This window comes from Dromaius novaehollandiae, chromosome 23, assembly GCF_036370855.1.
Source record: "Dromaius novaehollandiae isolate bDroNov1 chromosome 23, bDroNov1.hap1, whole genome shotgun sequence".
NCBI lineage: Eukaryota > Metazoa > Chordata > Aves > Casuariiformes > Dromaiidae > Dromaius > Dromaius novaehollandiae.
Window position 1 is genome coordinate 10,419,419 of NC_088120.1, and position 25,819 is coordinate 10,445,237.

Here is a 25,819-nt window from a genome sequence, read left to right on the forward strand (position 1 = left end):
AATCTGGATTCTTTTTGTCTGATCGGTGAATAGTTTTCTTATGTAAAGTAAGGGGATCTCTTCTGGACTGTTTCTTGCTTTTTTGGGGGATCTGAAACTACAGGCAGGAGGATTCATGGACCTCCAACAGTTTTGACAAGGGTTCAGTTCATCTCTGACAACTGCTGAAAGTAGTAGGGCTGCGCTGTGCGGAGGCTATTACTAGTTTTAATTTCTAGTCCACCAGGGTGACAGTGGGACCTGTGCAGGTGGTTCTTTTTTCTTCCCATTAACTGTTCTGTTGATATCAAGGGCATACTTACTTTCTGGTGCAAGACCAAAGCTTAGTTTGAAAAGGAAGAATCAAGCAGAAAGTGAGATTATTAGACTTTGATTTCTGAAATACCAAAGCCAGCATGTGCTTTCGGTATATTACCATTGGCACTTTCAGTGTGCTCTAACATGTAGATTGCAGCAACTTTTTTTTAGTTTTTTTTGCACTTCAAGTGAGTTCACAGCAACATCTTGTACTGCTGCAGGGTGAAGCTTGCTGGCTGATTGGTTTTACATAGCTGGTTTAATCTGTCATGCTTTCGGACCACTCTTTTAAGACAACAGCTTTAGTTGGTTTCATTTCACTGTATTGACAGTTGTCAAACTTACTGATACAGGAATATTATTTTCACCTTCTAACATAATGGACGTATTCATGATAGTCACAGTGCTGTGGTCATTTCTTTGATTTGCTCCTTGATAGAAGTGACTGATCTGTCTCCTTACATTGAGATGGAAACTTTTTTTTTTTTTAAGCTCAGCTTTCATTTTATGATCACTGAGACGAAAGTAGTTTGGATTCAGTGGTAAAACACTGACAAGATCAGGTACTATTGTAATTTCCATGGAGGAAGGGGAACATTGGTTGCTTCGGTCTGTTGGAATGGAGTGCCAGGTTAAGACCCTCTGTCAGAAGTAGGACTTCAGCCCTGTTGCTGCTGCTGGAACGGTTTTCTAAAGTCCAGGGAAATTTTCATAATTAGGGCTGGGAACTGCAAGGGAAGAGCAGGTGTCGAGTGTCCTCTCGTTAAGCATGCTTGTGTTGTGGGGGAGATGCGTTTCAGGGTGCCCTGCAGCTGTGTGTCTGTGTGAGCCGCTCTTCGCTGCTGTCCCCACAGCAGGCTTGACAGGTGCAAGTGGCAGGTGCTGCCTGGACTGCAGATCCTTTCAGGGAGTTAGTGCAAGGTATGAAAAATATCCTGTTTGAGCACTTGGGATAGAAAAGAAAAGAATAACTGTTCTCATTCTTTGCCAGATACACAGCTACTACACAAAGATTGCTGTAAAGTGACAGAAGAGTTAGGCTGCTTTTACTAAATATTGAGCCTGGGCATAAGAGGAATCATTGAGGACCGAGTTTATTACAGTTCTGCATGTCTGTGTTTATATGAGCCCAGTAGCTCATGTTTGACTTATTTAAGCAATTTGTTCTTATAGGTATTTTGTGTTCCTTGTAGCAATTTGGCATAAGTCACATTGCAACTCTTATTCTGTAGGTAGATTGTTAAGTTGAAAATGAAGCCATGCTGAAATGCATTTAAAATATGCTGATAGTTCTTAGTCACTGTTCTGCTTTATACAGTTACTGTTGCCTAATTAGACAAAACACATTTTGTAGGATGTTTTGTAGGATTTTGTTTAGAATTAAATAATATTGTTCCATTTTTGGACTTCGGGATGAGTTGTAGTCTTGACTGAAGGGGAGTTAATTATTTTGTTCAATGATAATGAAGGCTATTGTGGGCAAATAAAGCAACAGTTTAACTGTTTCTTCCCAAACGGATTATGTGTTAGTGAACACTAAATTGATGACAAGGAACCCAAGCGGGAAAGTTTTCTGTAACAAGCTACTATCTTGTTTGCTTTGTTTCTTACTACAAAATAAACTAACTGTTTCATTAAATGCTGGCCAGAAAGGAGAAAGTAAAATGTTGTTTACCTACCACAGCTGTACACAACTTTCTACAAAAGGCTTTACAAAATATTTTAGGCAATATTTACAAAATATTAGCAAGTTTCGCAGCAATGTGCACATTACTAAGGTATGTACATAAGTTGTTTCACTTGTTACTGAATGTTCTTAGTGTTTATGCTCAGTGTGTTATAGACAGATTGGAAGACAAATGAAACGCTGCTTTTGCTGGGGACATATCTGCTGTGTTTTCTCTCCCAGCTGGCAGACTGTGGTGATATGTGGTGGAGCAATCCTCAGTGGCATACTTGAGATGGAGTGATTTCAGCTGAAAATGATTTGTTACATAGCTTGTCTGTACAGGGCTGTGGTGGAGGTTCTCTTCTGCTTTAACATCTGTAAATGGTCTGAAATAATAATGAGTATGCTTGAAAGACTTCAGAAAAGGAATGGAGGATGGAAAAAGACAGTAAATAAGGTAGCACTGGCCAACTGGAAGTAGGAAACAAATTCCAGGGAAAAAGCAATGTGAAAATTAGAAGTGTTCTTCATTTGACCTATGTCTTGGCATATAGAAATGTTCTCTACGATGTTCTGGAATATGAAACGCCTGGGCTACAATTTGTGCTTCAGTAGAAAGCTTTGAGCACGTCCCTGCCTTCCTTTCCATATCTGGAAAAAGGCTAACAGTTCTTGCTGTTAATCAAATAAGAAGACAATGTCAAAAATATTTAAAAGGTGGGTATTTTTTGTTTGTTTGTTTGTTTTCTGTTTTAAGTTGTTAAGCATGATTTAGAAAACATTAAACCCTGGAATACAGTCTTCCCACCGTCTTAGGTGAGGTTAGAACTTAATTACCATTCCATAGTAAGTACAATCTTCAAATAACCTTTGAAACCTTTTATTCAGTGAAGTAAACAGAGCAAGCGATGAATAGCTATAAACAAATTCATTTTATGAATGTATACTGCTGTTAGATCAGGGGATTAATAATATGGAGTCATTTTTGAGGATCTGTTTACTATTGTTTTCTTAAAACTTGCACCCTTCTAGAGATGGAGGACACTGAAGTAGAATTCTTGACCTGTCAAAATTTTGGCAGCTCAGTGGACTACTAGCACCTTTTGAAGGTGCTTTTTGTTTATGTAGAGGGAGAGGGAGGTGGAAGAAGAAAGAGATAAACAGACATAGAATTTGGAAAGATTGAATAACCATTCTAGAAACAATGTTCTCCATAAAAGTAAATGGAAGTGGAATTCATGGTGAAGTGGGAAGTGAACTTAAGCATTTCGGAAGACCGTGTTTGTTGCCAAAGATGCACGATGAATGTTTTGGGCACAGTCCTGCATTGACTCCTTTTGATCACTGATAATAATAAGTAAAAGAATGTAAATACAAGGTTTCTTCAATGCATTTTCTTCTCATTTCAGGTTTGTTTCCTGATTTCATAATTGGAAAAGCTGAGATAGTGAATCCTGACTGTTGAAGGGTGCAAGGTGTGAATCTGGTAGGCAGGTAGGTGCACAACAGAAAATAAAATCTGCAAAGGTGGTAAAACTACCTGTCTTGGGATTTGGAATATACCTTCTTATTTTACCTCTATTGTGGGTATACTACAAGTTAAACTATGTCAGTTAAATTCTTTTTTCATTGTTCATGTTGCTGCACAAAGAAGTCTACATGTCATGTTTTACTTAAGCAGATTTTGAAGAAAAAAGAACAGCATTACATCTGGGAATATTGTAGTTTGTTTTTTCAGGTAGCTGGTAAATACAAGGGTAAAATGGGACAACCCAGGGAAATAATCTTGAATGACCAGAAAGAACAAAACCTACTTTTTTCTGAACATGATTTTTGTATTTAAAACCTGTTTGTGTTTGCTTGGAAAGCATGCTTTCCCCCCTATATGCCTTAACTGGCCAGATAACTAATTGTCACAGTGATCTAAACTGTTTAAAAAATTTCCATTTAGGAACTATTGTTTTGCTAAAGCTTCATATCTAAAAACTGATTTGAATCAGTGGCTATTTGAAAAGTTCTCATTAACTAAATGAACATCATATTCTGAATATTTAATAATTCTGAAGCCCTAGTAGCAAATGGGAGTGTATAGCAGTGGTAAACTTCTGACGATGGAAAAATCACTGGAAACTCCATAAGAAAATTGGGTTAGAATCAACCACATGGGAAATACATGCTTATTCAACTTCCATTAATGAGAGGGGGAAAAAAAAATCTAGATCCACAGAAAGATTTTTCTTAAAGGTGTTACTATTTCTATCAAGCATTGCCTGCCTTCTGGATTGAAAATAATAAATCAGCATATAGATTGTGCCAAGCTGCACAGTGTATTTTGCAACAAAAGCAGCATGGTTGTACATTCAGAGGAGTATTATTTGGCAAGAAAGGAGAGTAAGATGCTTCACCTGTATGCCCAAAAGGTAGAGGAAAGAATGAATGTGAAAGGTATTGTCTGAACTAGAGTGGTTTGCAGTTTTCTTGATTTTTTTTTTGTTTGTTTTTGGTAACATTTTCAGTGTAAAGAAAATTTCATTGCTGTGGAACAAACTTAAGCTGTTTTTTGAGTTCTGTCAGAAGACTTAAAACTTGTAAAACATTAACTTCCCTGACTGTTTCATGACAAAAGTCTGTCTTCTGAGCAAAGTCCATTGTACTGACTTAGTAGAAGCTTTCTCTCTTCCTTTTTTCAACTTTGATTGGTATGGTGGATTGCAGTGAGAGGATTTAAAAGCAGAGAAGGCAACATTTGAACCTTGAAACAATCCCCAGATTTTAGAAAACAGTGACTTATACAGTGAAGGCTTTCCAGGCTGCTGGTTCTCCATAAACTTTATATCTCAACCTCCTCATTTGTCAGTAAGACTCATTTGAAGATCCACACTACAAACAGGGTCCCAGAATTGATGTGGCTTAATAATATTCTTCTAAAAAAAATCATTTGTAACTTCTGTCATGACATTGATTCCTTTTATTGTTTAGCCCTTCTAGATATTGTATTGGTGCTATGGGAACTTTATATACTGTCCTTGTTGCTAAGGTAGTAAGTAGTCAAACTGCACATCAACAGGAATATCTACAATCTGAGACATCTCTGTTAATTTTGGGGCCAGTTCTTAAAGAAGTAGAAATGGCTCTATAGAGAAAACGGTCCTCAAAAGTTACTGTTAAATATCAAAGGGTTGACTTTGGCCTTTGTCTTCCCTTGGTAGATTAACTGAGTGGCCTGCAATTCACAGTGTGGGTCCTGTTATAAATATATAAAGTGTGGGTCCTGTTATAAATATATAAAAGCCTGGTTTCTATTTATACTGAATATTTTCATTTGATGACTGACTTCAGTGATTTCAGATCTGGCTTGTGGAAAACAACTAATATTTAATATGTGGTATGGGTGAATTTAGCCAACTAATTTGGAATATAAATTGCTGTTTCTTCAGGTGCAGTGCTTGTTGAGTTATCACGTGTGTGCTGTAGTTTTAAGACCGAAGAAGAGGCTGTGAAGTGTCTGTTTTCCAACAGTATAATAATACTTTACCAGAGATTTAAATTCACCATACTCAGATCAGTTCTGATATTTTTAGACGTTAGACTATTCTGCTTGGGAAGATCTGCTGGACAGCTTATAACCAGGCCTTCAGAAGAGACTGACTGGGAAGAACAGTTTCAAAAAATACTTGGAAATGGTTCCAGGAGCACGTATCCACCAGATGTATGCAATCCCTGCTTTTTTTCTGATGGGAGATGAGACCTGTCTTGTGGCAGGGAACAATCGTGTCCCTTTAAAGGTAGAGGTGGAGTCATAGTGTCACGAGAAGGCAATTTTGTAGCTGTGAGCAGGAAGGAAAGGAGACCTCTGGCTGGCAGACAGCTCATGGGGAGTCTCCATAGCACTGTGTAAATTCCTCTACCATAGTCCCCTCTCCTAGGACCAGACACACTTTGCCTTGTAATGCTTCGCAAAGCAGCTTCCCGCTATGAGCTGTGTGAGGCTGTATGCATGTGTGTGCATCGGGGGCGTAGCGTCGTGTTCAGTGGAGAAATCGAAATAGTAAGGTAAGTGAGCAGCCACAGCTGCTTTCACAGTTCATCTTTCAGTTTCATTTAGAAGTATCTCTTTCTTTAAAATCAGAATAATCTTCAGGAAGTTTTAGCAGAATAGATTCCTTCAGAACATTTTTTTGTTGTTGTTGAACAGCTGAGCATGTTTTATCTCGGCAAGTAAATCATTAATTCTTAGAAGGACTAAATGGATGCTGCGAGAAGTTTACAACTGCAGTTAACATAAGGGAACTGAAATGACTCCAATATTTAGTTTATTTAACCTTTTGAGTGCCGATGGAGCATAGAAATTTGGTTTCTATTCTAGTAGGAGTTACCTCACATGTTAGAAATGAATCCACTTTAAAAATATTGGCAAAGATTAAGAATAACTTCTAAGGCTTGAGAGCTCTTGGCACACATACCAAACTAATGTTTGGCTTCTAAGTGCTCTGGATCAAAGTAAAATCCTGAAGATTCTTAAATGGCTTGAAGCAAATAATACTTCTGTTAAGATCTGTTCTGGAGCCTTCTCGAGACTTTTTGACCCTGCTCATGAAAGGGGTTCAACCTTAAAGTCATGTTTCAGGACATACCATCTCTGTATTCTGAAGATAGTCTTCAAGCTAGCCCAAGATTGAGAGGAGTAGTTGTTTCCCCCCAGCATTTCAGTAGTTGCACAGCTAAACGCTGCTGTTTACTGTGGGTATTTAGGGGATGTCTCTAACAAAAATGGATTCTGCAGTAAGCAGAAGATAATGTTGTTGAAACTCTTCCTTTGGACAGTATTTAGCTCTGTGTGTAGTGCAACATGGCTGTAATTGTGATACCTGAGGTGTAAGCCACTTTTACTGTGCTCTATCAGATTAGCTCTAATCTCGTTCTTTTTCTTGGAAAGTGATTTAGTATTTCAAAAAGAGCAGAGAAGAGCCGTTGTGAAAACCCTAAGTTTTAATGGTATTCTTCTAATAAAATATTTAACCACTATAGAGTTTAGCATGCCTAAAGATAACTTATAAATGGCGACATGTTGAATTGTAGTTTGTTCTTGAGCTGCAGGATTGACATTTAATAGAAAGCTATACTGAAATTGCAGAGTTTATCAGATATTTTTGTAATCGCTTTACGGAACGTAGCTTTTTGCTGGCTTCGTTATATCAGAGCCCTCCAGGATTTGGTTGAGAGTGGTTCTCTGGTTCTGAGATGCAGTTTAGATCATGTTCCTTCTACCATTATTGTGAATATTCCTACCAATTAATTGTTCCCATTACTATTTGCTTCTTATGACTCTTTTCCATGTTTTTGCTTTACCGTGCTAAAGTTTTGATTGCTTTTGGCTAATGGATTTTGGAAATGTTGATGTTTCAACAGATGTGTTTAGTTAAAAATTAAAAGAAAATATTTGTAAAATATCTTTCCACATGTTCTTTCCCTGAAAAGTGGCCATCCATAGGAACATTTCTTCTGCTATGGTAGTGCTTGTTGATTTTTTTTTTTTTTTTCCTTTTTCTTTTTTAATCCCTGGTGCTATTTATTTTTAAATAAATAGATAATAGAACAGGAAACATTCCCCCCCCACACACACACGCGTACTTTCTAGTATGGACTGTATTAAAATACTTAAGTTGTCTTGATATAGCATCTTCAGGATAGTGAAAAGGAAGAACTGGAGCATATAACATGATTTTTAAAATAAGAGCTGACTTCCCATCTCTGGAGAATATCAATATTCATGAAGAATGACCCACTTTGCCAGCAATTGCTCCTGTGACTGGCATTGTGCTCTTCCTGAAAGCACTCTGACAGTAGTTGGAGTATTCAGTAAAGATACACGTAATTTGGTGTCTGGGAGCAAGTGGAAGTGCAAGTCAGTCCATTGGAATTTGCTTAAAATGGATACATCGGCAGAGAGAAGCATTTGATCTTTATGTTTATATACCTAAATGTCTGTTTTTAAACAGTAAGTGTAAAAAGGATAAACTTTCAGCAATATAGTTTTTCTTGTTGATTCTAATTCATTAGTCACCTGCGTTGAAAGAACTTTGATAATCCCTATTCAATGTTCAGTTAATATCTGCCTGTGTATAGTTAGTTTTTAACTAAGTGCTTCTTAGCTACTGATTTATTTACAGAATAGATGTCAGTTTAGTTCAGTAAAGTTATCTAATTTCAGGCTGTGTCCTAAGAATGCTGATTGCATATGGAAAGTATATATTAGAAGGTTTGCTCAGCTTGCATGGTTAGGTTTTTACTATATCTTCTGTGGTTCTTGTATGTATTTTGAGCTTACTTAAGTAAGTTATTTGGAAGAGAGGTTATCTAATGTTTTAGAGCTGAAGTGCTCATTACACATTACAACTAAATAGACTCTAATAAAAAGCTGGTTCTTAATTAAAAACATGTTATTTATCTTGTAATATATTTTCATTAACACTGTTGCAGTAGTAGTATATACTTGATCAGAAGGACCTAAAGTTCTAACTCTGATTTTGCTACACTGCACAGCCCTTAGATGTACCCTAGAAAAGTGAAGACAAATTTTAAATCTTCTCTAGGCATGCCACCTCTACCATGAGCAGGGCTAACTTAGTGGAGGATGATTTTGGAACAGGTTTTGGAAAATGCAAGTTGGAGGCAAAAAACCCAATGATTCATATTATAGGAAGACTTAGTGACCTGCCAGTGATGCTTTTGAAAATGCGAGGGTGGGTCAAGAATCTTAAATAAAAGGAGAGAAGAGTGTAGCAGTGAGTTGTCTTCTCAGTGCACCATTTTAAAGTAAGGTTAGGTTTCTCTGTAGTATTATAGGCAGCTTTCATTTTGCTAACACAAGCATTGCAATCTAAAGCTTCATTTAAGAGTTGGTTGTGAAGCAGTAGTCTTCTTGCCTCGGATTGCAGACTGACAGGTCATGCAGAGAAACTGATGAAGCCCAATCAAGTATGCATCAAAACTGGTTGCATTCTGAAAAAAAACCTTGGCAGAATTATAAGGATCCCTTCAGTTTTCTTGTTTGGTAACACTGGGGATATTTCCTGATAAATCCAAACACAATTAAATTTAAATCTGGAAGCCGTGTATCTGGAATTTTCTCCATTTCTCCATTTGTGGAGACTGCATAAAGAATAATACCACAGCATGAGTAATGCTGCACAGAGATCCATTTTTGAGTGATGAATCAGTAGAGTAAGGAATTCTCAAGAATTTTAATTTTGCTGTTGAACATGCATAGATACAGGCAGAACTGTAAATCTACTCTTTTTTCTCTGCCTATGTCAATTATATCTATGTAATATTTTAGTAATTGGGGAGGGGTGAGGGGGTTGGAGAAAGTGTGATTCCTGGTAGAAGTTCCTAAAGAATTTCCTGGTGGGGAATTTAACATTCTTTCATGAGTCTTTATAGTTACTATTCCTGTATGTATAAAAACAAATGGTTCCTGATGCTTCCTGGAAAGCTGATCTATCGCTTCTCCCCAGTCTGTGCTCTTGTTTTGAAACTAGCAAAGATGGCTTTTTTGGCTTCTTACTTGCTTTGCAGCTGGATCGGTTCCTTGCTCTGATTCATCAGGGGAGGAGTAAGCAACTTCAGGATGGGATTGGATATGACTGATTTTTATTATTCCCACCCCCAAACACAGTGCACGTAGTGCTGTAACTTCTTTTGCCTCATAATTTTCTTAACCTGATCTAACCGTGCTGCTGCTGAAAGCAGTGTTCCTGTCTGGCAACAAATTTCTCCTCTGCTGTGTTGGCTCCGTACTTTATACGGTGAAGAGGTCAGTGTCGGTGCATCAATCTGGCTGAAATAGAAGGGTGTTTTTGTGGTGTTAGTTTTCAGTCGGATGGGTGAGCTGATACAACCATACAAGCATTGAGTTGTATAATCCAAGCCAAGGGAAATGCAGGAGTTTCCCCCCTTTCCATCAGTGTGGCTTTAAATATTCTAGATGTGGTTTCAGTCTGCTTAAAAAGTAACATGCTGAGAGGTAAGCATCTACTGAAACTGGGCCAAAATCGTTACTCGCTTTTCACGCAAAAGTTGCATTATGTTACAATGATATGTTCATCTATTAGTCTTGTGCTTGTTATAATTCATGTGAAGGAAGAGAGAAGTCACTCAGATGATAGGGTGAAGTCAGTGGCCTCTTAAATGCTAAATAAATTGCTTCTGATGTTGTGAATGAAACTTAGGTTGTTTAATGAGAGCACTTGTTCTCAGATTCATCACTTACGGAATTGTAAAGTTCAAATCTTGGAATTAAATGCTAATGTAGAATACCGAGGAATCCAAACACAAACCTGCATAGCATTTACTCCCTTTTTCAGCCCACTGCTGAAACCTCAAGTTTTTAGGAATGGTAATAGAAAGGAGGTGGGAGCTCAGTCTGAGGATTGAGGGAATAGAGCTCCCTTCCTCTCTGCGAGCCAGGGGCCAAAGCGTTTTCCATTTAAGCTGAAGAACTATACTGAAGCCAACAGGGAATCAAAAGCTGGAGCATATTTTGCAGCATGATCAAATTTTAAGTTGTGAGGAATTTTGTTTATGCCTGGATACAGTGATTAAATAGGTCAACTATTACTATAGTTTTGGAGCACTGTAACTCTGGGACAGAAATGGCACTAGAGCTCTTCTGACCTGTCACTCTGGTATGCTAGGTTTGTTTCTAGCCCTTTATGGAAAGGAGGTCACAAAAGGAGGTCGGTTCTAACATGCAGGGGAAAGTTTGTGAAGGTCCCTGTCTGAAGCCACAGAACTGTGCGTTAGGCATTTCAATTTTTTGGATACTGACAAGAAAATCTGACTGGTTGAAAGAGAGTGATCTGAATTTCATCTAAAACTTGTTGGGACCTTCAAGTGTAAACAATGTGAAACTCCATGCTTAAGTTAATGGGGGGTATCTTTTTTTTTTTTTTTGTCCTGAATGTTTTTCTTTTCCTTGAGGCATGACATAATGAAAATCCTTTAAAAAATCATGCTCACTGATATAAAACTTGTTCTTATAAGGTAAGAGATTAGATAGTTGTTTCAATTATACTACTATGTGATCAGACTGTATGCTTAAAATATTTTTAAAGGGGCTGTTTAAGCTTTACCTGGATATATTCCTGAAAATAGCACAGGTAATTCGTTTATTATTACAGTTATGTCAAGTCACTTAATGCTACGACTTAATCTCTTCTGTCTTTAGTATTTGAATGACTGGGTGAATATTTGGAAGGACTTCTGAATTATTTTGGCTGCAACAGAACTCCTCACTGGATGATGTACTCTTGTAATTGATCATAGCAACTGCATAAACTACACAAGCAAATAGAACATGTATGCCCAGGATTTAATCTGGAGGTTCATAGCTAGACAGATCTGTACAAATGGCGTTATGTTCAGGTATCTTGGATTATCATTTCTGTTTGTGATTTCTTCTGAAAATTTAAAGAGAAGATTTTTTTTATGGTAAGCCTTTATTTTTTTCATTGTTCTTTAATAGTGACAGCTGGCTGTTTTGATAGTGATGTGGTTGAAATTAAATGGTTTGTCTCATTCAAGGTCCTTTTGCTGTAGGTAACAAAATGGCCTCTCCCTATTCTTGTTTTTTGCGTTAAATTGATGTTTTTAAATGTAGCACTCAAATTTGTAATTATTCTAGATTAAAAGCCTTATTTCCTTTGCAGATTTCCTTCTTAAATTGAAAAACACCCTTCTGTTCTAAGCCCAGTTCTATTGATCTGTTATTAGGCAGCCGCTTCAAACATTCCAATTTCCAGTTTTATCGAGCTTCATTTCACATGCTGCCTGTTCTTTCAGGTCTACTGTATGACTTCATTTTTCAAAGATATTATTTCCCTGTTTCCTTCAGGTGTAACTGACAGGTGCTTGCAAAGATGTCTAAAACTAACAAATCAAAATCTGGGTCCCGTTCTTCTCGTTCGAGATCTGGATCAAGATCACGTTCACGTTCCTTCTCCAAATCTCGCTCCCGTTCTCGTTCTGTCTCACGATCAAGAAAACGCAGGCTTAGGTAAGTGCATGCAGCTCCAGGTCAAATGGCTTAACAGTCTGTCTTTCCCATCTCTGTCCTGTTCAGATGGTTTGTCACTTAGTGCTTTTCCATGAAAAGCCGTTTATTAGATTCTAGAATAGATAATGTCCTGTGCCTCAGGCTGTTTCCTGCCAACCTTTACTTTTTTGAAGTGTTTTTTAATGGGCTAGAAGAATAAATTGTCTGTTTCTCTGCATTGTCAAAAGTTACTTTTTGTAACCTAGCTGTTATTTGAACCCTTAGCCTGGTCTCTGTAGCATGTTTTTGATGAAGGGTAGCTTTACTTTTCTGTGCAGGATTTTTTCTGATATAAATAGTAACAACTGCAATAGTAATGATATACAGTTAAACTAGAAAAAGGTTTTGTTAGTACAGCTGACTTTTTCAGTGTTATGGTCCACAGTAAAGTTGTTACAGCCTTTCTAAAGCAGGCCCTTAGAGAAGGCCTTTTACTTTATTTTTCCTAAAAGGTATCGGTAGAAACCCATGTCAAAGGATGTATTTTTTCCCCTCCGTCATATGTAATGTGATAACCCATTGTACTTTTCCTAATGTTAAGTACACACAAGCTCTAAGAAGACCTGGTTTCCTATATTAAAAGTACTTACAGATGATGATGATGTGTTTGAAACTGCCGAAGCAGGGCAATGTGCAAAAACCCAGCTTTTTATCATGATATGACAAACTCTGAATGCAAGATATTTTTTTTACAGACTTAAAATGGCTTTGATCCTACATTTGCTTTGCTAATGCAAGTGGTAGTGAGATTGTTTGAGTTTGTGTTCCCTAGTCAGAGCAAGGGAGAACAGCTGGGAAGTTCCATAGCAGAACACGCTCACTTGTTTTGTTAAATCTCAATCTCTTCCCCCCTGCCCCTAGCTTTTGAGTTAATTGATCCCAGATTTAAGGGGCCTTTGCAGATGTTACATGTTTACCCCCCCCCCCCCCCAAATGAATTCAGAGGAGTTTCAGTGTCAGTTTAAAACACTGCTATGGAAGGTAGAAACAATTAATTTTTTTTCCTGTTTCCCTTTCCCTCCCGTCAACATATAGGAGTCAGTTAACTGAAATTGTAATTCTGGATGGATGATGTTATTTTCACTGCAGTTTAATTTTGAAGAGTCATTTACATGCATGATAGTTGTTACCTCCCTGAATTGCTTCTGATCAGGCCAGTTAGAGGCTCATCTCTTTCGTGGATATCAGGAATCTGGTATTTTCCTTTCCTTTTAGTTAAGGATCTTGTATCTTGCAGAAGCATTCCAGTTGGACCGTGTATAATTATGTTCAGCTGTTTTTCACTAATCTTAAATGAATGACAATTATTTTGAAAATCATTAGGCTGTAAACACATGCAACTGTTAACAATTAAAGATTTTCAAAATGCAGAGGCTGTAATAAACATACAGTTGGAGAGAGAAGGACAGGACAAAACCAAGTTAGAGGCGGAGACTTGAGTCAAACCGAGTTCTTTGCAGAAGGAAGCTGGAATGCTGGAAGATATGTTGTCGTTTGGGAATATCTGCCTAGCTGTGAAGCAACTTTGACAATTGGAAATGAAGGCACCCTGTACAAACATGATCGTTTCCTCTGTGCTGCTGCTGAACCTACTTGCGCTTTCTAAATAGCGTCTTAAAAAAAAAAAAATCAAAATGGAGGGGGTTAGTACAGACAAATCATCTTGTATGGAGTTAGCATATTCTCCGAGGTAGGTCTAATGTGTTATTTTAGCATACAAATCCGTTCTAGTGTATTTGAGTGTACATCATGAAAATGATTTTACTCTCAGTCTTCATTCCAAAGGTTTAATTTGTATTCTAGGTTGCATCCCCATGTTTGTCTGCGTAATGTTACTTGCTTTCTTTATGATTTTATTTTGCTTTTTTGTGCATTCTGAAATAGAGGACTCTAAAATTTGAGTAGTGTGTTTTAGCCAGCTAGCTACAGAGACTACCAGACTTGGGAGAATTATCACTGCTTGTTATTTCTTTTGTATAGCATTTATTGTACTTTTAAAAATGATTTCTTATAAATAGTCTTTGCAACTTTTAAAGTGAGATTTTTCCTGCTGCAAGCCTCTCTAAAATGACAGAATAGATTTTGGAAGCAGCGTACAACAGGTCCCTTGCTGGTAATTGGTAACAAATGCAGTAGTTGTCTGAAAATGGGAGCGTATGTGTTCTGCTTAGTGCTTTTGAATAGGATTCCTCTTTTAATTGGTTCATTCTTGCTGTCTGCCCTTGCCTTTCCTTCTTGTTTGTTGCTGTTTTTCAAGTGAGGAGGTGTCTCGGGTAAGTTGCTAGGTTTTTTTGGTTGTTTCAAGTAAAGGAAGAAGCATACATTAAAATTATCATTAAACAGTTTGCTAGCAATGACTATAGTATGAATAAATTGTTTCTGTTAAACTCTAATATATTTGATAGCTGGAAAAAAATAAAAATGGATCTAAAGTTCAGTTTAACTGCATGTATGTACTTTAACGTTTTTTGAATTCTAATGGTAGGCTTTTTTTATTCTGTTAAGTTTTGGGGGTGTGGGACAGGGGAAAACAGGGGACAGCAATGAATTGTATGTATTGCCAGTCTGGAGAGAGAAGGGGTGGAGGGGAGTATATGTCTATTGGAGTATGACCAGTGAGTGTTTTAGAGCTGACTTGGATCTCACATTCCTTTTGGAAAATTTCTTCCCTGTTTAAACCTACTAGTTTGGACATTCTCTGTTTTACTAAGGCAAAGTCTCAGACTTCCAACAGAGCTTTATAGTTTTCTAATAGTTGTGAAGTATTTACTGTAAAGCTGGCATTTAATCCTGAGCTACGTGGTGCTTTTAAATAGTATGCAACTGCAGTTCCAAAAGTTTACTGGAAAGGACTAATGAAACACCCCTTAATGTTATGCCCTTTAAATCTGGAATCTTACAGGTTTTCTACTTAAGTCTTGGATTCCATTCTGTTCTTCTTTATTAATAACCTGTACTCTTGGAAGCAAGCAGATGGAACATTGAACAGTGCCATCTCGTGGCATCAGGCTAGAGAGCGAATGCACACCTCCTGACTGCTGCCTCGCTTTATTTGATGGAGTTCCAGGCCCTGAATTACAGCAAAAGATGCACCTTTTGAAACTTAGAGCTATAGAGCAGTGCGCCGTTTACTCTAGTACTGCTGTTCTCATTTTGAGGTGTTTTAATTCTTTTAACTCATCTGGCAAAGAAGTGGGGTTTCATCTTGATCATCAGGATTTCAGAAGCATATGAAATAATTGAGGGACACAAGAAGGGGAAGATTTGGATCTGTTCCAATAATGATAGCATGACCTGCATTAAGAAATGCTTCTTTGTGCAAGATGAGATGTAACCTTGGCCTTGAGCTGTAAGAGCTTGAAATTTGAGACATGTCACTTTTCTCGAAGGTGGGTAGCAGCCACGTTCATCCTAGAAAAATCAAAAACAGTGTGTGCGCATCATGGTCTCTGCAGTGATTCTAAAGTCACTTGATTGTCAGTATCACAGATAGAAGTTATTTCCACTGCAGTTTGTTGAGGGCAAAGCATAATACCTCAATTGGATGAGGATAAATGGAAGATTATTTTTAAAGCTTAGAAATTAATTTTACCAAGTCTTTTTTATAAGGGCTCAATTACAAAGTTTTGTGAAAGAAACAAGCTTGAAAATATTGTGTGCTTTTTTTTTTTTTTTTTTTTTTTTTATCAGTTCTAGGTCCCGCTCAAGGTCATATTCTCCATCTCATAACAGAGAAAGGAACCATCCAAGAGTCTATCAGAATCGGGATTTCAGAGGTCATAATAGAGGATACAGGAGACCATACTATTTCCGTGGCCGAAATCGAGGGTTTTATCCATGGAGCCAGTATAACCGAGGAGGGTATGGAAATTACAGGTCAAACTGGCAAAATTATCGCCAAGCATATAGCCCTCGTAGAGGGAGGTCACGTTCTCGTTCACCCAAGAGAAGGTCTCCTTCACCAAGGTCTAGAAGTCATTCTAGAAATTCTGATAAATCATCATCTGATCGGTCAAGGAGGTCTTCCTCTTCCCGGTCTTCCTCAAATCATAGCAGAGTTGAGTCTTCCAAGCGCAAGTCTGGAAAGGAGAAAAAGTCATCTTCCAAGGATGCCCGAGCATCTCAGGCTGCAGGAGATAATCAAGGTGATGATTCTAAGGAGCAACCATTTTCGGGAGCGGTGGCTCAAGATGTCAAGGCATCTGAGGGATCAAAACCATGGCAAGATATGTCCACTTATGGTACAGGTTCAGCGTCAAGAGCTGCTGTGCCTGAACTTAGTCCAAGGGAACGCAGTCCTGCGTTAAAAAGCCCTCTGCAGTCAGTCGTGGTAAGGCGTCGTTCGCCTCGGCCAAGTCCGCTGCAAAAGTCGAGCCCTCCGCTGTCCAACCCATCGCAGCTGAGCTCTGTTTTACCAAGCAGCACCTCCTTTCAGGCAGGCTCTCATCAGAGTCCGTTTGACCATGGCTCAGGAGGCTTGAGCCCAACAAGGAAGAGCCCTGTGTGCAAAAGTCCAACACCAATCAGTTCAATTTACAGTACATCTCAGAAGGAGGAAACCACAGCTCCGGGAGGAGGAACCTTCTCAAAAAGGCAAGTGGCGTGTTTCGCTGTGCTGTGCTGTGTTCTGACAAGCCAGGCTGCGTGTGTAGGCATGCTCTGGGAGTGCTGCAAGGGCGCTGAGTGTGCACGCAGGCTGCAGCTGAAATGAGGTTCTGGCATGCGCAGTGTGCCGTGCTAGTAGGTTACCAGCTGTTTGAGCCTGGTACAGTTTAAATTATAAAACGTAATATAGACCTAACCCTCTGGTGTAGCAAGTTGGAGTTTTTCTGGCTTAACTTGGGTAGTTATAAAGATTACGTAGGTTTCCTGTGAAACTGTTTCTAGTTTAAAGTGAAGATGTGCCTGATGAGATTTTTCTAGCAACCTAACAGTGCACACCGAAATCTTTAACTGAAGAGTAAATAACAAAAACTAAGTTTCTGAAGTATTGCATTTTTGTCTGGATCACTTTAAGTTAAAAGATGAGGTTGCTTTGAGAATGACTGACCATTATCATTTGTTAGTAAATGTTATTGTCCAGCTGAGATTCTTAAATTGCATTAGATACTATAAACTGGCAAAAAATTAATTCGACCTGACTGCATGTCCTGCTGCAAGCAGTCTATGGCAGGTGTAATTGTGGTGCCTGTGCTTGTGTATGTGGGTGGTACGATAAACTTGAGCACCAAGTTCATTACTGAGATTGAAAGAAGACCTTCCACACAAAAGGCATCAGTTCACTATAATCCTATTTGCTTGTTCATTCCATTACAGATTAGTACCTTAAGGTGACCCTTTGTTTCAAAAGATACAGTAGCATTCACAAATGGTTTTCAATCTTTTCCTTAGTATTTTTGAAGCTATTTTGGATTGATTCTGTATCAAAGATCTCTGAATTTGAAAAGTTTTTTAACTCCAGTTCGGGCTTTCTGGAGCAGTGAACTAATGTCCTTTACTGCTGTTTCCTCAAAGCTAGGATTTTGCTTAATGAATGCTTTAAACATAGTTCTGATGCTTTAAATTAGCTTAGGCAAAACTACTGTTCTGAGTGTTTTGTCGTCTCCCAGCAAAATAAATATTTTTCTCCTTTTAACCTTTTTGCTTTTATTTGTATTTACAGTTGATCATGAAATATTTAGCTTACCTAAGAAACTTGCATCCAAAATTTGAAGTAGCTTTTGAGGCTTTTATTTCCAGTGTGTTGTTTAAAGCAGAACAGCCCAGGTTGAAAGTTTTGATGTGTTATTCTCCTGAACCAGGTTTGTAAGTAACTAAACTGATTGGGTAAGATGTTACTGTTTTCCTTGAAATCAGTCTATGGATCAGCTGTTTTTGTTTGTTCCTAAGCCTCATATCATCAGTTCTGCATATCCATTTTCTTCTACGTTTGCTGAATTTATTGAGGACATAAATTTGAAATCTAGGTTGAGTGGTCTGCTTTACCATTGAACTGTTATGACCTAGAGATTGCCTTCTGTATATGTGTAGTCTGGTATTTTCTAAAATTTGTCTGCTTTCAGCTGAAGTATTAACCTCTTTGATTTTCAGTAAGAGAATTATTATAATGTTTGTTGTGTGAATAGGTATCAGGAAGAGCAGAAGACTGAGAATGGGAAAGACAAGGAACAGAAAATAACAAATGTTGAAAAAGAAAAAACAAAAGAAAAAGGGAGTTTCTCTGAGTTGGGATCAACAGATGGAAAGACAAAATCTGACTCCTATGCCTCCAAAACCGACTCTGAAAAGGGATACCGTGGTAGCCAGTCACCCAAACGCTATAAGTTCCGTGATGACTTTGAGAAGCTAAAGATGTCGGAGTTCCACAAGGAAAGTCATTATGGCAAAGAGGAGGCAGACGAGCAGGAGAAGAAAGACAAGGCAAAGGGCCGAAAAGATTCAGAGTTTGATGATGAGCCCAAATTTATGTCTAAAGTGGTAGCAACAACAAGTAAAGGTCAGGATGAGGATAGGCCAGGAAAATGGGAAGGCCTAGTGTTCTTACCACCTGGAAAAGAGAAGCAAAGGAAAGCTGATGAAGTAGAGGAGGAAAGCTATTCTGAAAGATCTAAAAAAGAAGAGAGACCAGCGTCCAAGAGAGCTGAGCCAGGTCACAGGGGATTTGTTCCTGAAAAGAATTTTAGAGTGACCACTTACAAAGCAAGCCAGGAAAAAAGTTCTTCTCCCCCACCAAGGAAGGCTTCTGAGGTAAAGGAGAAGCCAGGAGCCAAGGGAGATGGGCTAGCTCCTGGCAAATCCTCCTTTTCCATTACCCGAGAGGCCCAAGTCAATATCCGAATGGATTCCTTTGATGAAGATCTTGCACGGTAAGTATTTGCTATTGCTTATGGACAATCTAAATAGTGATTTCAGCTGCCTGTTTCTCTTCTTGATCTTTGTATGCTTGCCAAGTGTGGGGTAGGCTGAACAAGATTTGCACCACATGTTGCATTTTTGGTGATAGAATTTTTCTGGCATTAGAACACTTGTATGAACCCTTTATGTGGTGGAAGGTTAGAGGGTTTGCAGATGATGGAAGATGAAGGTTAAATAACTTTTATCTTCTCTATGACCTTATACAAGATTATTTTAGAATGTAAATGCTTCTGGATCACACTCCACACCTCACTGGTGTCTGAAAAGAATTCAGTACTTAATGTCTTCTTGCTGCTAGAAGCTTTATGGTACAATAAAGTTACAGTGCAGCTTAAATGACACACAATTCTTTTGGAGAGCATTTAACTACTCTTGTTCTCAACATAGCGTTGCTGAAATTCTACAAAGGTCTGAGCCAACAGCGTTGTTTCAAGAAATCTTAACACTATAAAAAGTTACTCCAAGAAGTACTTTTGCAAAGTAGTAGCCAGCGAGTGTTAATATGCTCTGTGAGATGTTAGAGGTTAATCTAGAATTTAGGTATGATGGGAAAGGATCACAGCCAGCTAATGACATAGGAATTGGCTTATGTGTCATAGGATGTCAGGGTTTAGTATCTGTACAACTCTTCAGATAACAGAGCAACAAGTGATCTGAATTACTACACTACTGAATTAAGTGAATTATTATTACACTAAACTGGTTTAGTATATTTCAGATATGTTGAAATAACAGCTTACTCTTGCTACTGAATGTTTTTAGGTGACTTCATAGTACTACATATAAAATGCAGTAAACTTGCAACCTCTGAAACCTCAATCATCTTAAACTGCTTCCCTTTACCTTGCTCTTCTATTCATTGTGGTCTGTTCTTTTTCTAGTCCAAGTGGCATATTGGCTCAGGAACGGAAGCTATGTCGTGACCTTGTGCACAGCAACAAAAAAGAGCAAGAATTTCGTTCTATTTTCCATCATATTCAGTCTGCTCAGTCTCAGCGAAGTCCTTCTGAACTGTTTGCTCAACATATAGTGACTATAGTCCATCATGTTAGAGGTAAGTCAGATGTCAATGTATCCTCAGGTGAAGGTTCACTCCTCCCTTCCTTGCCCCAATAAGCAGTTTTCATGTACTCTAGCTAATACTCAGTTGTTTTTCGGGAGACATGATAGATGAGAATAGCAGCCAGGTGATCACAGAATCATAGAATTATTTTGGTTGGAAGGAGCTTCTGGGGATGTAGTCCAGCCTGCTGCTCAAAGCAGAACTTGCCTCCGGATTGGATCAGATTGCCTGGGGCTTTCTCCAGTTGAATTTTGAAAAACTTGGGTATAGAGCACCTAGGCATCTGTTCTGGCGTCTAATGACTCTAGTTGTGGGGAAAAATGTTTTCCTTTTGTCTAGTTAGAATTTCTCTTGTACCTCATGATGATTTCTTCTTGTCTTTTTACCATGCACCTCTGAGAAAGTCTCGCTCTATCTTCTCTCTAATTCCCTTTTAGATAGTAGAAGACTGTAGCTATTACATTTCCCCTTAGCTTTCTCTTTTCTAAACTAGGCAAACCACTTTCAGCCTCTGCTCGTGTGTGGCATGCTGCAGCCCCCTAATCATCTTAGTGATCCTCTGCTATATTCTCCAGTTTTGATATTTCTTGCACTAGAGGTTCTAAAAGTCAACCTATATCTAGATGCAGCCTTACAAGTGCCAGCAGAGAAGAATAATCAGTTTATTGACCTGCTGACCATGCTTATGCTGATATGGTCCAGTTTGTAGACAGCATTCATCATTGTAAGGATGTGTTCACTCGCATTCAGCTTGTCTGCCAGGATCTCCAAGCCCTTCTCTGTTGGAGCTGTTATTTAGCCTGTCCATCCACAGCATGTACCAGTGCATGGGACCATTGTATCCCAGGTGGACTCTGCATAGTCTCTGCTCCTGTTGGCCCATTCCTCCAGCTTGTTGAGGTTCCTCTGAAGGGCAGCCCTGCACTCCAGCATGTGAGCCACTCCTCCCAATTTGATGTCCTCCACAAGCCTGATGAGTGTATTGTCCCATCATCCAGTTTGATGAAGATATTAAACAGTATTGGCCCCTGATTTATGTAAAGGAAATTGGAAAGTCAGAAGAGGCACTCTTGCTTTTACCTGAACAGTATTCAGGGAGACGGTTGTGACTTAGAATTTGTATATTCTAGTGAATTTGTATATATATGACTGAATCATTTCTGTAAAGTGAGATTCCACTCTGTTAATTTCAAAAGAGTGGCTCTCATTTGTCAGTAGCATTAGTTAGAGCTTGTCACCTGTGTGCTGCATGCATTCTGCATATGAATTTGACCAAGATGTGTAGGACTGATGTGCTTTTTCACATTTAAAAAAATGGTATTAATTATGCGACATTGTTCACTCAAACCCCCAACAGAACATCACTTTGGGTCTTCAGGAATGACACTTAATGAACGCTTTACAAAATATCTAAAGAAAGGAATGGAACAAGATGCAGCTAAAAACAAAAAGAGCCCTGAAATCCACAGGTTAGTGGCACATTGGACTGTGTCTTATTTTTCTGGTATATTTCATATTTTCTTCTCTTAAACTCTGGAATAATTCTGGAATAAATCAAGACTAAGAATGAACGGCATGTATCGTTATCTAGTTAAGAAAGTAGTGCAATACAGCAATCGTAATGTTAGTGTTATGTCTAATCTACCCAGCCTCTGACAAGAGTGGCTAAGGAAGTCATTAAATCCATAAAGGATAGAAGTCTCTCTTTGAGGGAGAAGGTGGATGTCTGTCTATGGCATTTGATGGAGTTCCTTACATGCTGGATCATAAAGGCTTATCCTTTAGTGAGCTGTTGCAATTCCATCTAAAGTAACCGAGTAAGCCTATGAGGATAAGAAATTTTTTTTAAGTTGTGCTGCCATGCTCTTGGATTGTGTATATGATTTACCTGGGTGTTACAAAGTTTGGTTTTAAAAAGACACATTTAATTTTCTTTTTCTCATTGTCACATCCCTCCTTCCACTTTTCTTAGTCTTTTTGTCTACAACTGAAAGAGTAATTCTGGCAGTTATTTATTGAAAAAGTGTTTCATAGCAACAAAACTATTCACGAGCCTATGTAGCAGTATCTAACCAGCTTCAGCAAAAATGGACAAATGAGGAATTTTAAGTACCAGTGGAAATTTTGGACTACCTGCTTTAAAATGACATTTGATCAAAAAAAAACTTCATGTTATTCTTATGGACAAGATGATATCTTTGTGTTTCTTTACTTTTAGGAGGATAGATATTTCTCCCAGTACTTTTAGAAAACATGGATTCTCTCAAGAGGAAACGAAAACTTCCAGAGATCCTGGCTTCAAGGTGAACTGTTACTCTGATTAGTTTAATTCAACAAAATGAGTGCATTGGGCATGAACTTAACAGTGATGTTTTTGTTTAAATTACTCTCTACTTAAGTTTGTGTTTTTCTTTTAAGGATGGGCATAATTCTAAAAATGAACTACAAAGGGTTAATTTTTATTAAAAATGTATCAACAACCTTTGTGAAGTGGTTAGACTATGGTAAATGACCCCAAAGTCAATTGAGGTGAGCTTGAGAAAAATGAGAGGATTTTTGGAACAAGTGCCCATGATGAGAGAAGAGACTTTTTGTGATATTTTTCTGCTTGTAAGTATTATTAAATCAATTGTATACACGCGATATTTCCAACCATGTTTTCAAAAAGACATGCATGTCAAAAAGAGGAAAGTAAAACTAAATACTTATCTAAACCAAATACACTATTAAGCAGATGATAAATTTTGTTCTAACAACTTACTGTACCATTGCTGTTGATTGCTGTTACTTTAACATTCAGCACCTGTTTTAGTAGATCCAGACCACTTGGAATTTAGTGTATTAGCCTTTCTGAGTGCAACAATGTTAAGCCATTAAACTCACTGTAAACAATCATAAAAGTGGCTTAACGTAAAATGTTTGGGATTTTAACCTTTGTTTATTCACCTTCATACATATTTACGTTGAACATTGAAGAGATTTTAAACAGTCCTGCTGAAACCTTACTTGTTTCATATTTGTTTTCGATTTTTTCCAAACACACTTGTGGCTTGACATGGACGATGGTGAGATGGATTTGATGGGCCTGAACTCTGAGCATCAGCTTGGCAGAGTGTATTATAAACGTGGTTTCCAAACAGCTCGCCAGCCTTCCGTGAAACAGACGTGCCCTCACAAACCCAAATAGGTGTTTGCTGTACCACATAAGGGAGCTGCTGCTGATTTTGTCACTTATCTGTCATCCATCGTGTTGGGAGCAGTTTTATTCTCAGAGTAGAAATTAAAGCTCTTTGCCTGGGGAAAGTAGAAGAGCAAAAAACCAAAACAAAACGCCTGCTCTCACTCCTGCGTTATTTGACATTTTTATTTAAACAAAAAAAGTGTTTAGAAACTCATGTAAGTAAAAAAAATTTAATAGCTAGAGAATTACTAATCCTTTGTATTTAATTCAAGGCAATTAATCTGATGTATGTTGCATAGCAAGTCATACAGTTCCCAAGGATAGTATTGTGTAAATAGTCTAAATTAGTGATCACTGAGCACAGCCATGGAGGCTGCATGTTGTTGCCAACGACACTGTGTGCAGCCTTCCTGCAAAAGTACTGCTGCTCAGTTGAATGCTTGTCAAAACCACAGCCACTGTGAATTTGCTACTCTTGTATGTGCAGTCATGGCAAAATTTCATCTAAGTACCATTGGTCTTAGAGTGCATACAGGTAACGTAACTGTATTCATTTTCTCAAGAAAATATTTTAAGTTGTATTTAAGCAGCAATTTCAGTAGAACTCTCAGCAAGCATTACCCGATTTATTTTTAATTAACTGAAGGAAAAAAAAATAGTTCTTGAATTTTCTTCATACAGTTGGCTGGTTTTTGCTTTGTGAAGCACCAGGTAACTTGTATTAGTAGACTTGCTAGGACGATGTAGGGAGAGAAATGTGTGCCACCTCCTGTGATGCTTTCTTGTCAACTTTCATATAGTGCCTCCAGTTTAGGAGATGGAAGGGGGGAAGTGCTATAGGTGATGTCTGCCATAGAGCAAATCTCGTTGACAGACATAGTAAGGGATCTGTGAGATGTTGGCATTTTTCTAAATAAACATGACGGCTGCATTTCTGTGGCCTCTCTCTCTTCCCACTTTGATCAGTAATCACTGTCTTAGGTATCTCCAAGTGGCAAACAGCTTTTGCTTCTCCTTATGTACTGTTTCAGACCTGGTGATTAAAATTCCTTGCACCCTGCTTGGTGGTGTCTGTCAGCAGGATAGTGAGCATGCTCCTGTTCAGCAACAAACATCCACAGGACATAAGACGTTTTATTCATGCTACAATTCTGAGACATAAAGGAAAGCTGAAGTCTATGAAATAAAACCTGATTTTGATAGTGAAATATTTTACATCTTAGAATGGATTATTGATTAGTGCTCAGATAAACTACTGCTCTCCAGAAGTCTGTGCAGTCAGTAGCAAAGTAATGGTGCTGAACTGGTGCACTGTAAACCTTTATATTAAACTCTTCCCTCTTCCCTGCTTTTATAGGCTGAAGGGAAATATAAGGACGACCCTGTTGACCTGCGCCTTGATATCGAACGCCGTAAAAAACATAAGGAAAGAGATCTTAAACGCGATAAATCAAGAGAATCGGTGGACTCAAGAGATTCAAGTCACTCAAGGGAAAGATCAGCTGAGAAAACTGAGAAAACTCACAAAAGCTCAAAGAAAAAGTATGTAGTAAACTAAGAGCCATTTCTTTTGTATTTCATACCTCTGCTATTATGATTGGAGACAGGGTCACGTATACCTACTTGTGTGCCTGTTGACATAACTACACCAGTGGAGGTCATATATTCCTTATATCTTTATATTTATCTGAAACGCTGAATCTCAGTTAAATGAGAAGGCTACATATATCATGATGGGTGAATTACTTTTCCTCCTTTTTCCTGTTGTGTCATAGAGAACAGCTATGTTTAAGTGACTTTGCTTTAAAGTTAACTTAATCCTTTGCTATTAGCTTAATTTTCCATTTTGACTAAAACTCTGTAGGTCAGTGCCTCTCCAGGAGAAAGGATATCAAGCAGAGAAATAGTGCTGATCTGAAAAGCATGTGTATCTCAAAATAGATGGTTTAAACACCTTTGTGTCTCCAGTCTTGCTGGAGAGGGCTCGGGACCTGTTAGATCTGCATGTCGTAGCTGATCCTGAGCTGTTACTACGGCTTTCCTTTCTCATAGTAAAAGGCAAATATTACACTGATAGGGGAGTGATAAACAAATGGTTCTGTAGTTCACTGCTGAGTTGTTAAGCTCTTTGTCCTCCTCACCTCCCCTTTCCTGTCACTGAAACAGGAAACACCGAAGGGTACGTGAGAGATCCAGATCCAGTTCGTCATCTTCACGGTCCTCTCATTCGTTCAAAGCAGAGGAATATACTGAAGAGACTGAAGAGAGGGAGGAAAGCACCACGGGTTTTGATAAGTCCCGACTTGGGACTAAAGAATTCACTGGTCCAAATGAGAGAGGAAGAGCTAGAGGGACCTTTGTAAGTTTTTGTCTGCTCCTCTCCCTTTCCCCCTGCCACCAGTATCAATTCCCAGAATGGTCAGTGTGGCCATTTTGTACTGCTCTTGCGCAATTAAAGCATACTGTGAAGTAGAAACTCCAAGGGCATTGGCTGGTTGTGGATGATGAGTCAAAATATGATTACTCCTGACTTTGAACACAGGACCTGGAGAGCATACCATGGTGCCAGGAATAGACTGGGCAGTTGAACTCAAGATG

The 25,819-nt window shown here is 38.4% G+C and overlaps 1 protein-coding gene across 6 annotated transcripts in view; it reads left to right on the plus strand.

Annotated features, from left to right (window-relative positions):
• The window catches only part of THRAP3 (thyroid hormone receptor associated protein 3), a 35,296-nt gene that overhangs the window by 6,451 nt on the left and 3,026 nt on the right, over nucleotides 1–25,819 (plus strand). For 3 of the 6 annotated variants that reach the window (XM_064525244.1, XM_064525248.1, XM_064525247.1), the window contains 9 exons: nucleotides 3,376–3,460; nucleotides 11,862–12,023; nucleotides 15,753–16,655; nucleotides 18,188–18,928; nucleotides 19,859–20,031; nucleotides 21,398–21,509; nucleotides 22,259–22,343; nucleotides 24,579–24,763; nucleotides 25,388–25,580. In XM_064525244.1, the coding sequence (XP_064381314.1) occupies nucleotides 11,887–12,023; nucleotides 15,753–16,655; nucleotides 18,188–18,928; nucleotides 19,859–20,031; nucleotides 21,398–21,509; nucleotides 22,259–22,343; nucleotides 24,579–24,763; nucleotides 25,388–25,580 (2,529 nt within the window). In that variant the 5' untranslated portion in view covers nucleotides 3,376–3,460; nucleotides 11,862–11,886. Of the gene's footprint in view, nucleotides 1–2,520; nucleotides 2,684–3,375; nucleotides 3,461–5,813; nucleotides 6,020–11,440; nucleotides 11,459–11,861; nucleotides 12,024–15,752; nucleotides 16,656–18,187; nucleotides 18,929–19,858; nucleotides 20,032–21,397; nucleotides 21,510–22,258; nucleotides 22,344–24,578; nucleotides 24,764–25,387; nucleotides 25,581–25,819 lie in introns of those variants that run through there. The other 3 variants (XM_064525245.1, XM_026103695.2, XM_064525246.1) reach the window with 3 other exon arrangements.